Here is a 16,620-nt window from a genome sequence, read left to right as displayed (position 1 = left end):
CCAGGGGGTGCTGACCCCTGCCTGGGCTCCGCTCTGCAGCTGCAGCAGGACCTTGCCCTCCCTGTGCTCCCAGGGTGCCATGAACTGCTGCACACCCTGGCTGCACTCTGGGCTGCTCTGAAAGGCATGGGGGTACAGAAGGGTGCTTGTTCTGGCACTGGGTAGATCTCCTCAGTACCTCCCACAAGCTGCTCAGGTGTCTCCCACCTCAGGAAAAGCCCCCATGTGCCAGGATCTGTCACTGCCACCATATGGACCAACCTCAGAGCAGCTTCTCTCAGAGAAGTTTCTTATTATCCAGATGGCATGAGGTAAGAAATATATAGATGCCACATATAGATTTCTCTGGAGGCTTCATGTGGTGATGTAAGAGCAATTTATACATGGCCAGGCAATGAATATCTTCCATGTCTCATTGAAGATTAAGGCCTGAATAAGGACAGTAATTCATTTATTGAAAGAAAATATATATGTGGCAATTGTACTGTATACATCTAATGTAAAATATCACTGAGAAAGGGAAGGAGAAGTAGAAGACTCCTTACAGACTGGTATTTTGTAGTCACTGGTTAAAGCTAGTGAACTTTTATCTTTGTCATTGTCCCAGCTTTGTCTCCTGATTCTGGAAAAGTAAGAAAGTCAAGTGAAAAAGGATAAGTGTCAGATACTGTCCTTGAAAATGCCTGATAGTAAAAACCACTAAATATTTTTTTCTCTTTTAAGGAGACTTGATTTTCTGGTTTAAGTCAAACAACAAGGGACAATACTATAAACGTTTAAAGCCACTAGCTTGGGTGCACAGAAAGGAAAGCGTTGTTGAAAGTCAGTAACTGGCTTTCATCTAACTGGATCCAGCATATGTCTAATCCTTAAGAGACTGATAGCTCCCCATCTGGCCTCCCATGCTTCTCATCTGAATTCTGTTCAGTGACTTCTAGTCACTCATGCCAATTACTGGTTCCCATTTCACACTTGGCATGGGATGGGACCTAGCACCTGCTTCCAGACTAGGCAGCACAGCAGGTTGTGTGGTTTCATCTTTTAATAACTATACACACAGTGACCTTTCCTAAAGGAGATATAGGCTTTGCAGCTTATTTTGTATCAATCAAGACCTTTCTGGAATTTGAACCAGTCATCTCTGTGTAGTCAGTGTCCCTGATTCAGCAAATTATGGCTTCTAAGCCAGTACAGAGCTCACAGGAAGAGGAGACAGAAAAAGAAGGAATTCACTTTTGACATACTTCTTCAGTCCTTTCCACTACACCACTAAGGTGCTGGGGATACCAGATCACCTTCATGTCCTATTCCACATCCTGTCAGCACCTCTGTTGCTGCTGCTCTCACCTGCAGCATAGGGAATTGCTTTAGTAAGCCCCGTGAAATCTGTTCTGGGGACCTTGGCTCTTCCACAGTGCTGTGCACAGAGAGAAATTTCAGGGCAAACACTTAAGTTTTCAGTGTGCTGCCAGAGCTTTCGATCCTGTGCTGCCCCCACTTTCAATTCTATGCTACCCCATGCACAGTCTATTCTTCCCTTAAATGGTCCTGCTGGCCAGGTTAGTGTTTCACATAAAAAGACACTGGGAGTGTTTGAAAAGCTTTTCACTGCACTACACATTAGACCAGAACAGCCTCATAATAAAGTGCACAAATAGAGCTCCTAACAAACTCTGAGAAGCCCTTTACAATGTGCTCTGTGTGGATTACCACACTTGCAGCCTCACAGCCTCAGAATAATTACCACTCAAAATGGGGCGGAAATAAAGTGCTCAACAATATTCAAATACCGAGTGTTCCCTGATGGGCAGAGAAAACAGAACCAATTCAGCTTGCACCATATGGAAAATGTTAGTTCCCTGAGTGTAGGCAGCCCTTATGCAACATAGCCCACGCCACACTCATTTGTTCTATATCACCTCTCCTGCTGTAAGCCCAGGCAAACAATCAATAGCTCCTGCTAACAGGTACTAAAGGTGACATTTGAAGAACAGGGCAGGCTGAGAAATGGCATAGGTGCTACATCCAGAAGTATGAACATTCCAGATTGCTAAATATACCTCTGATCATTGTTAAGAGCTAGGTTTATGTATCTATATAAGGATTATATAAACTAACTAAATTTCCTGAGCCAGATATACCCTGCATGACCTCATGAAATGTGGGTCACCAGGGTGTACAGAAGGCAAGTTATGGTGAGTCATAGATCCTGCAGGGTTTATCTATGGCAAAGCAGCACAGTCTGATTAGCCTTCTGTGCCAGGAGTTCTATAGATAGATTTGACCAAAATTCCTTACATAGATAAACAAGGAAGACCCAGGATGAGTGTGGAGGCTGCCACAAATCCAATGGGAAAATGATAAGCCAGCTACACTTTCAGTGCTATTTTGAAACTACGGAAAATAAAGGTAGGGGACTGAAGCACTGAGTAGTAACAAAACCAGTAATTCTGGATCCCCACTTCTGTCATTCGTAACACGGAGATCATCACAGAATAGGAAACACCTCTTCATCTTTTTCCTTAAAGAAAATAATATGTTCTTTGTACACACTTGGGGATATTTTGTTTGTTTTGGTCTTGGTTGGTTGGAGGTTTTTTTAACTCCTAATGGTCCATGAGCCAACACAAGAGTTCTGTCAGGGCACTTTCACTGAGTTATCTATGAGACTTTGTGTCAGGTTTTTGCTGCTTGAGACAATGACTCTGCTCCTACATACAGCACTGAGCAATTCTGCCACTGCAGATACACATGCCCCTTCCTCTACTTCCTCTGTGCTCTTAATTCTTCAATTCAAACAGAAAATTCACACAAAACAGCAGCTTTTCTTTGCTGGCTGATGTGCTTGTTCTTCACACAAGTAGAAGGAATTCAGTCTTTTTTAGAAGAGCCTCACATTCACATGCCATCTGACAGCTTTTGAATCTTCCCCACACTGACTTTATGTAAGTTGCTGTTGGCAACACAGCATGAAAGTTTTTAATGAAGCAAAACAGGGAAAGAGATTAGTGAAATTGAATTAATTAGAATGAGTGGCCTGTTCCACTTTTAGACTATGTTACCTGTAATTTCTTCAAAGACAGCATGAAATCCATCAAAGTTCTTGGATCCATCAGACTGGAAGAGGACATGGAGTGAAGACCCAGTGCTTCGGATGGGAGGTGGCCTCTCATTTCCACAGAATTTCTTTATTATTCGACTGTCCAAATTGTCCCCGTCACGAATCTCCACATAGTCGTACTGGCACGTATAGTCAAACTCCAGGCTCAGCATGGAAAATCTTGGGGAACAAGGACAAACAGTCAGACTGCTTACCTGTGTACCATGAATACTATTTATTTGGGCATTTAGGTATTTAGGGCCTACCCGCTCAGTGAAGCAACAAGTCCCTAACCACACAAAGACCCCTCACTCATGTCAATTTTTGCATCATGACGCTTAGAAGCTGGCTAAGCTCTAGACAGTTGCTCCATAAGAACATACAAGTATCAGGACAGTGAAGTCTAAAATGAAGTCATACAGTCTATACATGTGCGTCAGGTCCCTAACCATAATACAACATCAGAACTTTCATCCAGGCTCAGGGACTGCAGGGGGCATATTTCTACTCTTGTTGTTTGCTAAAAATTGTTCTATTTGCCCTAAATAAAGCTCTGAGTACTGAAAGTTGCAGTATAAAATAACAAGGTTCAAAAGCTGTTTACATTGTGATGTTCAGAAGTCAGCAATTAGAGATACAAGGAAAGCTTGGGGATGTAACAGAAGCAGAAACAACCACAGAAACGGAATCAAAATACTACAGCATGTTTTGCATTAGAAAGGAAAATGGCAGTAAATCCCCAATGTGTGGCACTTGCCCATCTTTTGAGAGCAGAAATAAGGCACAGGAATTAGTGCAGAAGGGAAATACTTAAAGCCTTTTCCCACAATGTCTGTCCTTTCCTAGCTTCGATCCAGCCACTGTGCAAGGCTTTTGTTCATTAACAGCCATGCTATATGCTGCCATTGGAATTCAGGTGGGCACAGAGCCAAAGCACCCCACCAGAATATGAACGAGAAACAGAAGGAGCAACACCAAGTGCCTCTGGAAAATGTGCAATAGGCAGGGGGCTGGGCTCAGCCTTGGTACAGCAGGAAAAGTAGAAGAAATGGGCCTGGGAAGAGGCCGTGCTGCTAACTATTCAGCAGGATATTTTATAAATGAAACTCATTATGTACTTGATCTTCCTGAAGACTCCTAACACTGCAGATGTGTATTTAGGATTAGGCTGTATCTCCCACATTGCCTATTCCAGTGTGGGCCTAGTGATTTGCAAAGACTGCATTTTCACACCAAAGTGGTGAGACAAATTTTGGATCTGCTCCTGGACCTCACAGTCTGAAGGGAAGAGAATTCTGGAGCCTGTTTCATACTCTTCTCATCTTGAGACTCAGGTGCCCATGTTAAGGAGGCCTCCATGTTCCTCCACCTTCCTTTGACAACTCATGAGGTGACTTAAGAAGCCTCTTCACTCAGTCACATTTGTTCAGGTCATATGGCTGATTTTTGAACATCAGGAGTACGCTACCTACAGAAAAATAACTGAGAAGTTTTAGGAAACTGCACCAATGGAGCAGCGCCCCTCATTTTTTTTAATCATCTGATGGAATGTAGAAGGAAAAAAACAACATCTGCTTTAAATATGCATTAGAGAGAGATAATTCAACTTTGCTTTGCATAAAATGCATGAGTTGAATTCTAGTTCTGTCAGGTCTGTCAGAGACATCCTCATACGTATCAGGTTATACACTGCATTTTCAAAACATTCTTTCACTGGTGAAACATACCCCAGGGATTTACCCTTATGGAAGTGACAGAGCAATACAAATTAACCCATTCATCTTTGTCACACTTATCAGGCTACAGTTTATCCTGACCCAATCCTAAAAATAGTTTCTGGTTTTCTGAACTGGTACATTTTGGATTAAAATTAAGTATGTAGGCAAGCACAGAAGGAAAATTTCTGGAATACCCACCATGTACTGGGAGCAGTATTATTTATAGATGTAAAGGTAAACTGTGTCTTGATATGTGTCCCTGAACAAAGAATATCAAGACATACACACAGAGAATGAAGGAACCATACACACAATACTGGTTTTAATTGTTTGCTTTCTCTGTTTTAAAAAAAATGATGAAAACAGAGTGGAAAATGTGAAAGGCATAGGGGTTCTGACTTGCATTTTATTTAACTTGGCAAAGAAGCACATACACTGTACTGATGACATGGGATCCTGTGACTGAGACTCAGAACTGGCAGGTCAGGAAACCTGCCAAAGCTTTTAAAAACATCTTGGCTAGGGCCCAGCTGACAGGACCCTTTACAGACTGTGAGGTCTATTTCTGTTTAAGCTTCAGGTACACACAATTCAACAGACCTCAGTTTCCTCACCAGTGAAAGCGTAATTATATCATAATTCTCTTGGATATTATAAAACTAAGTATGCTAATTTTGTGCTACAGGTCATCAGATACAAAATGGAATAAAAAGTATTGTCTTGATTTCATCAGTGGCTGCAGTGGGCATATATTGACCAACCCCTCTGAGGAAAGCTTCTAGCCAAAGGACATATTTTAAACTACATATCTGCTGAGGCACTAAAGAAAAGAATTGGAAGTTGTGAGCTACTTCCACTGTGGTATGACATCCTTGACATTACTCAGGCTGAGGGAGCCTATACATGACAACCTAAAAAAAAAAAAACAGAGAAAACAAACTACCACCACAACATGGACACTATTTATCTAAACAGCTCTACTAAGCCAACCCCCGAAGGACTGCATGGCACAGCTTAAAGCAAGGGAAGATTTATCTGTGCTCCTGGGAGTTTTACTCTTCCTGCCCTATGTAAGCAAAGACAACCACTTTGTTCGCCTTCTGTATTACGTTGTCCCCATCCCTGCCCTAGCAAGCCAGGGTGGCAGCAAACAGGATTTGTGCACAGAGAGAATGAAAAAAGGAGTTCTTTTGTTGGCAGTTGTGCTGATTCAGCACAGTGTTGGCTGTGCATTACAGCTCTAAGCAGTTACCACCCACAGAGGGGCTCAGCACGTTTATATGAATATACAGTGAAGGAAACGTGGATGGCAGACCCAGGAGGCAAGCTCTGTTGGTTAGCTTAGGTGAACCTGCCCTTCTGTGTAGGAGTAGCCTCAAGGTGAAGTTTTAGGTTAAATGTGCTGAAGCACCTTAATGGACAGCTCTGAGGTGGTGCACCTTGAAGATGTCAACTGACTCAGAACACACTACAGGGTTACCTTCTGTAGGGACCTCCTGTTCCATCTTTGCCAAGAAGGTTTCCTCTATGCCTCCTGCAGGACTTGCAGGGTGGTAGAGTTAAATGTGGACATTAAGGAGAGCTCCTGATCTTTCACTGGGAGTGCCATGTCATCTGCTGAGATTTCTAGGCCTTCAGACATTAGGCTCATCATCAGGCTAGGCAAAGGCCTTTAGGATTCTCCAACACTACCTAGCTCAGATAAATTAGATGCTGATGACAGAAGTTTGGTAGTTCAGGCTTCCCTCTCTGAGACCTTCACAGCTGAAATGTAACATTATTTAACATCCAGGTGATACCTAGTATTATGTTTGTTTGATTGCAGGAAGGATGGACATAGGGAGAAAGAGAAAGGCACTCTTGTGTTAAAGTTTTCCATCTTCTGTAACAGCAAAGTTGAACAGTGAACTGTGAACCATACCATGAACTGTATGGATCTCATGTGGCACATCTTCTTTGTGTGTGGGTGGCCCTCAAGGTCTAGAGTGGAAGTCTGATTTCTCCAAAGAGTTAGTACATCTGTTAACTACAGCATTCCCCATTCTACTGCTTTGAAAACAGATTAGAGTCTCCTTTGTACAGCCACAGCAAGTTCTGCTCTTCAATATAGTGTTCTTTGTTAAAATAACCTTTGGTCCCTTTCTTGCATCTTGTACCTGATGCCATCTGTCTGTTTACACTTCATCCAGAGACAGGTTCATTAAATAGTTACGTGCATGCACAGGATCCATGTCCACTCTCACATCCACCCCCACAACAATGAAGACAAGGTGACACCTGTAGCTCTTGAAGCACTTTTTAAGCCTTCGAATTGCCAAAGCCCTTTTCAGAAATGTAGAAAAACATCACCTCCCTAAGCTTGTGCTGTGCAAATCATACACCTCACCAACAATATCTCTTAAAAAGAAGGCAGGTACAATCCATGCTGACTGACAGTGATGCAAAGTTGTGTCATGTGGAAAGAAAACTCTTCCTCACAGCATTCTTCCAGTGTCTTCTGCACAATGCTATCTAGGCAATAGCAGCTCATAACTACACAATAGGCTTGCATTTGCAGGTCTGAAAAAAGTGCATTAGTGTGGGAAAACCACAAGCTCTTCTTTTCAACTGATTTGTTGTTCTTCCTCCCATTAAGTTTCTCTACAAACATATTTAAACCGTTTAAACGTATTTTAACTCTTTATGTATCTGTCATAGTTCTTTTGCCTGGGCTCCAAAGTCAGTGAAATATTGATGTGAAGGGCTAAGATATTCTTTTTTTATATTAGCTAGTGTGTTTTGAATACCATCCCCTGCCATACTTCCTGCTGCATGTGTGAGCATCCTGCTGTGCACATTTGAAAACATTATTAATTACCCCAACAAGAGGCTCTCCTGCACTAGGCGGGAACTGTGAGCTTGAGTCCTTAGGGTTTGGTTAACAGGTCTAAGCATACACAGCTCAGAAGAGCAATGATAGGACAATAGGACTCAGGCTGTGTGAGTGGAAGTTTAGGCTAGACATTAGGAAAAAATTAATCACTGAAAGAGTGATGGGGCATTGGAATGGGCTGCTCAGGGAGGTGGTGGAGTAACCATCCCTGAAGGTGTTTAAAAAAAGACTGGATGTGGCACTGAGTGCCATGGCTTAGCTGATAAGGTGGTGTTAGGTCACAGGTTGGACTTGATCTTCTCAAAGGTCTTTTCCAACCTAGTTAATTCTGTGATTCTGTGATTCTTTGACTTGTAGGAAAACCAATCACATCCTCCAGGCATAGGAATGGTGAGAGGAATAACTGAGGCTGACAGAAAACAAGGTTGGTGAAAAGAGTGGAAAAAAAAAAAAAGAGAGCAGGAAAATGAAGGCTAAATGCAAGGTAGGACTCATGGGCAATTCTCTCCTTGCATGATACTTTATATTAAAACATTCTTACCTCTTTTCTTCAAAGAATGCCTTAGTTCAGCCTGTTACAGCTTAGTTCAGAAAATATTGTGTGCTTTGCTCTCAAGGTCTTGAAAACACCTCTAAAGAGACACATTGTGCCCAATGCCTGAGATACTCTCCTCAGCATCCATCTGTCCTAAATGGGAATTGAAAGCACAGGACTGATCTGTCCAGAGCCTGTCCCTCACAAGCCAGACCAGGGAAAAGAGCTGTGATACCAAATGCAAAGTGGTTGCTATACCTTCACTGCCTCAGGGCACACAGCTGCTGACCCTCATTAACTCTTGGTTACCCACATACCTCAATGCCCACCTGAAATCAGTGCTGACTAAAAGACAGTAGGACCCACCTTAACTCAATGTTAAATCCAGCTTGAACATGGATAGTCCATTCACATCGTGCATTCAGTGGGTAACCCTCCAGCAAAATCTGACCTCTAGAAGCCCGAAGAACCTGCCCACACCCTGGGGAGAAAAAGAAGAAAAAAAGTTGTGTGAAGGACCTTCAAGAGACATTTGAAGAAAATATATGTAGAAATAACACCAGAAGGAGACGACAGGATGGCTTAGGAAGATACATTCTTTCTTACAAGGCAGTGTATAAAATACTGGGACAGCCACACAATGGTTGTAAAGAGTTATGACTATACTGGAGTATTGTCTAGTCTAAGAGTACCCCCAGGAAAATTGCAGTTGATTGCTTCTCCCTGGTTTGCAATGTAGCCCCATGAAACCCTTTCTTGCAGCTTTTGTCTCTCTGTTAATTAGCCCACCTACACACCTGGCCGATGCTCTAGCTCCGAACAGTTTTGATGGAGTCCATGCTGACATTTGCAACCACTGAAGCTGAGGAAGCTGGTGGGAAAGTGACAAAACTACAATGAACACCTGAATTAGCTCAAGTGAGCAAAAGAATGAGACAAAAAATCTGTAGCACCCAACATCATGGATGCTAGTCCTTCATAAGGAGACTCTGGGAGGAAAAAGAGCTGATATATTCCTAGAGGACAAGTTTGTCCTCAGGATTCACTACATCCTTGCATGTTAATGCCACCATGCCAATGAAGATATATAAACATCACAGCCCCTCTATCATCAGTGTGACACTGATGACTCAGTATAGAATATACAGCCCTTATCCCTTCTTTCAGGTTCATTCTTATCCTTCCTCTAGTCTTGTTCCACTCTGCCTGTGCTGCTGTCAGCTTTTCACCATACTATGGAATGTACTTCAGCACCAGGATAAGATGAAGTGCTCCAGTCATTTGTGCCCAGTCTAAGAAAACCATCAGAGGACAATGAGCTGAACAAACAGCAGACAAGGTCACACCAGGGGAGCAATATCTTTTCATGACTATCCTGCAGCTGTCCCTAGGCATCTGTCCAGGGATAGTTGTCCTAATTCCTCATCTTGAATGTTGAACATTTTTAGCCCAGAGAGTTCTCTCACCTTCAGTAACCTCTCCCTTTCCCCCAGCTATAAAATAATTGTATATTCCTCTGTTGAAGATGCAAAGTTGTTTAGTGATTTTTGCAAAGATTACTGTGATCGGCACATGCACATCCTAGCAAAATGCACAGTTAAATCACTATGTACCAGACAAAGCTAATTTTTCAGTTCCTACTTTCCTGACTACATCTTTCTGAGTGGAGTCTTGCACATGGCTACATCCCCTGGTAAGCCTTCTGTTGTTTTGCTGGACTATGAGGCTTACTATCTGTAAGCCAAAAATTGTGATTCAGTCTAACAGCATCACCTAATCAGGAGAGCCTACACACTGCAGATGAGGATAAGCAAAAAGCTGAATGACCCAAAAGACCTCCACAGCAATTCTCTCACTTCTTTTTACCTCTTCAGTCCAACAGAAAGTTCTGCTGCTTCCGTCTGTTTCCCTAGAGAAACTCTAAGCTTTTAAGCAGTAACCCTGGATGAATGTTTCCTACTGAAACAGAGGGTTTTAACACTCGCCTCCAGGCCCTTCCTTCCCGAGGGAGAAAGGGTGACAGTGACCTGATTTAGTGAAGTACTGAGCATCTGTGGTTCCCATTGATCATAATGTCTGGAAATCAATCCTGCTGCATCTGGTCTATGGGGAAACATGAAGACTGCAGGTCAATTCCTCCTCTTTCTTCTTAAGAAAGTGTTGCTCAAATGAAATACTCTTTGTTCATTTACCCTCGGTTACCCTTAATTAAGCAGGACCCAAGGAAACAGAAATCCTGCTCAGAAGAGTTCCTCAAAAGTGTTTCATCCTCTTCTGTGGCTCGCTCAGTTCCCTCTGTAAAAGGCGAGGATTATTGAGTGTGCCCAGCAACCACATTAGGATTCAACGAGTACAGCAGGATCTGCTGTGGTGAAAATGATAATGCTCCTTCCCACAGCAAGAAACAGGCCCTTGTGCTGCCATTGGCTCCTGCCTCAAAAACAACCTGAGACAAAGCTGCTAGAAATCTTCAGAGGGTTTGACAGGGGGCTTGGACCACCTCAAAGAAAGTTTCCCTTTCGTTCTGAAGGGCTTTTGAGTTTTCGATGCCTTTAACAAAGGAAAGCCAAAGAACTGGTGCAAAGAGATACTTGTATGCACAGCATACTAAACACACTTCTCTGTGTGCCATGGTACAGCCTGAACTCTCTGAACACTGGCACCGAGGAAGTAGGTTTGGCCAGCAAAGCAGGTGGTCCAGGGACCAAAGAGGAGCCATTCAGTGACCCTCTCCAAAAGAACGTTCTCAGGTTTGCTCCCACCCTTCTCTGCACGAAGCACCTTTGCAATCACATCAAATCTGTGCTCTTTAATCTCCAGTGCTTCTAGAAGTTAGGCTGACGACCCAGACCAACAGTTCAGTCATATGTTGATCAAAAGGAGACTTTTCTCTTCCTATTCTAAATCTGCGGGAGACCTGGAAAGCTCTCAAAAATAATTTACATCATAAACACAAATGCTGGCAAATTCTGCCTCATTTACAAAAAAATAAACTACTTTGGCAGAGTATCAACATCCTTGTTCCGTTCCTGTTCCTGAAAAAAGGCAGCTTTCAGGGCCACAGTAAGATTTCCTCCAAGGCTTGTTACTAACAGAGAATAAAAAAATTCAGGAGACCTCTGAGTTGTAGCCCACAGAGACCCATGGGTCTATGGAGGGAGAGGTCCTGACACGACCTCTGGTAAGAACACATTATCTTCTGTTTGAGTGCTGCATCTTAGATGTGATGCTCCTTCAAAGATCAAGATGATTGAACAGAGGAGAAAGACAGTAGAAAGGTTTCTGCTATACAGAAACAGGCTGATACGGGAAGGCAGCTGTCACTTATAACAACTTGTTTTTTCCTGTTGGTTGTTGGTCACCAATATTATGTGAAACAGTAATACTCAGAAAGTTTCAAAAATGACAAGTACTCTTGTCTGGCACGGGGTCCAAATTTGGACAGCAGAGCTGAGAACAGCTGTTAGAAAACACCACTTTCTCCCCTGCTTTGATGGAGCATGTGCCTTGAAGTGACATTACAACGTGGGGCTGGCAAAAGCTGTTGGAGTGCAGGGTACAGAGGAAAGGGTTCTGTAGGGTTGCTTTTCTTCTGGTTTTAGAGCCTGATGTGCCTTTTAGCTCATGATGACTCAATACAAGAGAAGTCCCATTAGGAAATATTCTAGGACCCAATTAAATCTAGTCAATGTGCTTATTTCCTAATAGCATTCCTTTGGCCTACTCTATATAATTTATCTTTTTACCAAATGATCTGGTATCTTTTGGTGGGTTTTCAGCCCTACCCATGCTTCCAGCCATGCCAGTGGATATTATAAACCTGACAGAACCGTGGGCCATCCCGTCATACTTATTCCTTGCCATGGCCCTCCATCATCACTGCTTTTGCTGGCAGTTCCCACAAATCTCTCCCAGGGGCTCACCCTGCGCTGGCGAATGCACTCAGCCCCTGGAGCGCTGCCGGGACTAGGCCTCGTTGTTGTCCCGGAGGTACCCAGACCGTGCCACACAGCACAGTATTAACAGGCACTGATCCTGCCCGCAGATCCTCCGCGTCCCCCGCACTCGCCTCCTGGCACCCATCCCGCGGGATGACCGGGGCCTCACGGCGCGGCCTCCTGCGGGGCCCCTGGCCGCCCCCTACCGCCCGTGCGGCGCCGGTGCCGGCGGGGCCCGCGGGCGGCCGGGGGCTGCCGCGCCCGCCGGGCCGGGGGCTGCCGTGCCTGCCTTAGCACGGCCCGGCAGCGCAGGGATGCGGCCGGAGCGGCGCTCGCCCTCCCGGCCGGCCCGGCGCCGGGAGCCGCAGCACGGCGGCAGCGCCCGCCGGCCCCGCGAGAGGGAGACAGAGCCCGGCGCTCCCGCCGGGAGCTGCCGCCCGCCCGCGCCGCCCGAGGGGCCGGGCGTGCCCCGGCAGCGCTGGCATTGGCCGTGTAGGACGAAGTAGGCGGATTACATCCCGCTATTACCGTGGTGGCGCTTCTTTGTAATTCTGGGATTTCTTGGGCCTCTGCCGCTGGCGAGGCACCCAGGGCTGGCTGCAAAGTTTCGGCTGTGATGCCGTATGCAGGTAGCAAAGAGAGATGGCTCCTCCTGTGCTCTCCCTGCTGTGCTGTGTTACACATCCACGGCTCCAGCAGCCAGTGCCTGCTCGCATTCCGAGGCTACTTGCTGGCCACCCTCCAGACCCAAAGCCGCATCGCTGTGAGGCGCAGTCCAGCACCCACCATGGTTATGGGCTGCTTTCCAGACATGCATTTCTCTGAATGCCTGAGCAGGCCAAAATTGAGATAGCCACAAAAGAGGAGCTCAGGATGTGCTGGGGTCACAGCTATCCTGTGTCCCCACTTTAAGACTGGAAGAGACAACAGCACTTCCTACCCCACCTCTCGAGCACCACAGAAACACATGAAAGAGAAAACAGCCTCAGTGTCACACTGCTTCCCATAAAAGAGCAAGTAGTAAGAAAAACGTTATAAGACAAAGCTGTCCAAAATTTCAGTACTGCAAAGATGTCCAAATAGACCTCTGTGTGAAGGTCTATTTGCTTCAATACAAGTTGGAAGAATAAACTGAAATATACTGTAGGCAACCAATGTATTCAGGCAGATGAAGGAAAAATTAGATGAGTTAATGACTCTTTCTTGGCTTTGCTTTTAAAGAAAATTCCAGAGAAGCTCGAGCATGCACCTAGAGAAAATGTGACTTTAAAGTGTTCTCAGAAATCACCCTGTAAAAAGCAAGGGACTCAGTTAATCAACTTCCAAAGCCTCAAGGTTGAGTTAGCTCTGTTGCTGAAACATGTTGATTCCCAATATTCTGCTATTTGAAGCAATGATTTTATTTTATATGCTTTCACCTCCTGAACGGTCACGGGCAGTGTTGTGAAAGCAAGTTAAATTGTTGCTTTAATGACTAAGAGGACAAAAGCCTCACATTGGACAGAACAGAGTAGGGTAAGCAGACTCTGCTTTTTTCCCTTCCAGTGGAATATGAACAAAGAGGCGGTCAATAAAAATTGAAAGAGAGCTTCATCTTCACTGGTGGGAAATTGGTGAAGGAAATGCCAGTCTTAAACACTATACAGTTAGCTAATGGAATTCATTACTGAAAGACAGAATTGGGATTAACAATTTAGCAAAACTAAAAAAGCAAGTGCTTTTGTACACTGTCAGGAACAAAACCTTTAGATATTGCTACCAGGGCCTGAAACACTCATTGTTGTGACAGATTAGGTTGTGACACTCGTTGTGACAGAAGTTGCAAGACAGTGTTTTCTAGAGGCACCTTGAAGTGTGTTGAAGATGTGTGGCAGTGGAAGGAAACACTGGGATATCCTTGGGGCTGGCAGGGCTTGAAGGAGGACAGAGGGTAAGCTCTTTGATAAAGCTGTTGCCCTCGTAAATGTTTATGCTTATGCTGAGGGGCTATGATGACATGCATCCAAGAAATGCAGATTACAGAAGATTTCTGGAGTCACGCTAGTTAAAGTTTTAAAATAAACCAAACCCAAACAGACATTTAGTAGGATTCTAACCCACCATGACATGAGGCACAGTCCAATTCCTCTCAGACAAGCACTGGGAGAGAATCTTTTTTCCTAATTGTAAATCTGCTTACTGCCTGGTTGTGTTTGCCTTCTCCTGCTTGTGCTCTTTGCAAGAGTCACTGTACAGGAATAGCTGGAAAGGCACAGCATGGCCCTGGCTCTGTCCCACCACTCCCTGTCCCTGACATCCCTCCCTGCCCATGCAGGACACTTACTCATGCAGTCCCCTCCATACCAGCCAGCTCTGCACTCTGCACAGTAGATTCCCTTGATGTAGAAGTCGTCAAGTGTCCCTCCCCAGGAGCCATTGCGACAGGACTTGCAGTTCTCAAAGATGGTACAGCCTAAAAAGAGAGCCACTGTGTTAGATGAAAGCCAAGGTGGGTTGTCCTGCAGGAAGAGGAGCAGCCTCTCTATTTTTCCACAGAAAATGCCAATGACATTAATGACTGCGGAGGTGCTGACAGCTTTCCCGCTGGGAACCATACCCAACCTCCCCGCCCTAGGCAGCTCAGACTCTGACATTGGGAACCAAACTCCTGGTCTGATTTGCCCAAACCTCTAAATCTCATTGCTCCAACTGTAAACGCCTCTCTCAGGAGTCTGAATGTGTTTGTTGATGCCACTTGGGCCCAGCCTAAATGATTCTGACGACTTCTAAACTGGTCCTAGCTCCTCCTGCTCTCTCCTCCTGTCACCTTTCACTTTTCTTTTTCCTCCTTGCTTCTGGGACTTCCAAGTTATCTCTCCTTTTTCTCTTTGGGGATGCAAATCAACCGAGAGTACCACCAAAACACTCCTGGTGTGAAGCCAGCTATAGTGTCACCCTTTGGCAGCTTCCAAGCCTGCCCAAGGCATCCTGACAACACTGCTAGTAGAAAGTGTTGGGATTTTTGGCCAGTAATGCTACCTGCTTTGGGGGAACCTTGCCAAGTGTCTTGCTCCTGTCAGTTGAATGGCAGATGAAGATTCTGAGGAAATGCAGGACAATCCCATGCCTCAGTGAGATGTGCTCATTCACTACTGCCCTGTCCAGCATCTGCCATGGTGCCTTGGCCAAAGATTTGGTGTGAACACAGCATAGCCACAAACATACCTGGGTGGATTAAACAGGAGTCACACTCATTCTCCTCGTTCCTGCAGCAGGGAATGGTGTAGCCCACTCTTTCTTTCTGTCCTGGGCAGATGCACTCAATTTGGTCGTATTCACAGCATTCCCGACACATGATATTCCACTCAGCTCCTGGGCAGTTTTCATTGATCACGGTGTACTCTGCAGAGAATGGAGAAGAGGACACATGGAAATAATCCATTATCTGATGAGGACTGGCAGGATCTATTATCCAGTGGTTTGTTAGATCATGAATGGCATGAGGCTGGCCAAGGTCTTCAGCCCGGAAACACCCAAACTACGTGGCAATATGCACCTGAAATGCCAGCATGGTTTGCAGGTCTAAGGAGCACACAGGAGTTTCACAGTGCCAGCCAGAGGAAGCAAACAGACCAGATGGAAGGAATACATTTGCTTTCTCTGCAAGGCCTTCCCACTTCTGTGGTGAGAAAAACAGCTTTAAAAAAACACAGAGGATGATGTCACATGAGAAAGTTTCTTCAGGTTGCAGGACTAATTTAAAGCATCATCTATAGTATAGATTATTTAAACTATTATAGCATGTTTTTGTTGTATTTCTGCTTGTGCATTTGCTATTCTTGAAAACTAGGGGGCCCACCAGGAAAGGCCACTTTTAAAGTTGGATTTTAGCTGGTTTCACTCCCTATTTTCACCCAGAAGCACATGTTGTTACATTTGACTTCACTGCCAAAGGAAACAAGATTTTTTGTTATTTTTAAAGGTTTGTTTTGCCTGGCATTTCTAATATGGTAACATCTTTCTATTATTTAGCATAACCTCATATGATATCTAAGCTGTGCTGGAAGTACACTTTTAAGAAACAACCTCAGACTGTGACTCAGGACTGCCACAATAAGTGCAGATTCTGTCTTTCCCCACCAGTGTGCTGTCTAAATTCTACAAAGAGAGATCCAAGGAGTGCACAGAGCTGTCAGCATGCTTTCTAAGCAGCTGACAGCACTGATGACTGCTTTCATGGTTTTTGATAGTAAAAAGAGAGAGCAGACTAGAAAGATGAGACATGAAGGAAACTTAATGAGACTAGCTCTTTTTTCCCCCTTCTATCCTCCTCTTCTCTTTTTTTTTTTTTTTTTTTTTATTATGGTTAGATAACAACCTTTGTCCTTGTGAATCAAACTCTGAGTTACAGGGTTGCCTTGTCATGAAACAAGCCATATATCTCTAAGGTGAAACACTCCCATCCATGCTGTACCTGT

The 16,620-nt window shown here is 44.5% G+C and overlaps 1 protein-coding gene and 1 long non-coding RNA gene across 4 annotated transcripts in view; one reads left to right on the top strand and one right to left on the bottom strand.

The window, feature by feature from the left end:
- LOC137475925 (uncharacterized) overlaps nt 1-16,620 on the top strand; it is a 56,289-nt gene that overhangs the window by 10,671 nt on the left and 28,998 nt on the right. The gene's annotated exons all lie outside the window — the stretch shown is intronic.
- The window catches only part of PAMR1 (peptidase domain containing associated with muscle regeneration 1), a 55,190-nt gene that overhangs the window by 30,720 nt on the left and 7,850 nt on the right, over nt 1-16,620 (bottom strand). For all 3 annotated transcript variants that reach the window (XM_068193798.1, XM_068193799.1, XM_068193800.1), the window contains exons 2-5: nt 15,368-15,544; nt 14,487-14,615; nt 8,592-8,706; nt 3,063-3,280 (exon numbers count right to left, since the gene is read on the bottom strand). In XM_068193798.1, coding sequence (XP_068049899.1) covers nt 3,063-3,280; nt 8,592-8,706; nt 14,487-14,615; nt 15,368-15,544 — 639 coding nt within the window. The remainder of the gene's footprint in view (nt 1-3,062; nt 3,281-8,591; nt 8,707-14,486; nt 14,616-15,367; nt 15,545-16,620) is intronic.

This window comes from Anomalospiza imberbis, chromosome 6, assembly GCF_031753505.1.
Source record: "Anomalospiza imberbis isolate Cuckoo-Finch-1a 21T00152 chromosome 6, ASM3175350v1, whole genome shotgun sequence".
NCBI classification, from domain to species: domain Eukaryota; kingdom Metazoa; phylum Chordata; class Aves; order Passeriformes; family Viduidae; genus Anomalospiza; species Anomalospiza imberbis.
This window is presented reverse-complemented; position numbering and strand designations above follow the sequence as displayed.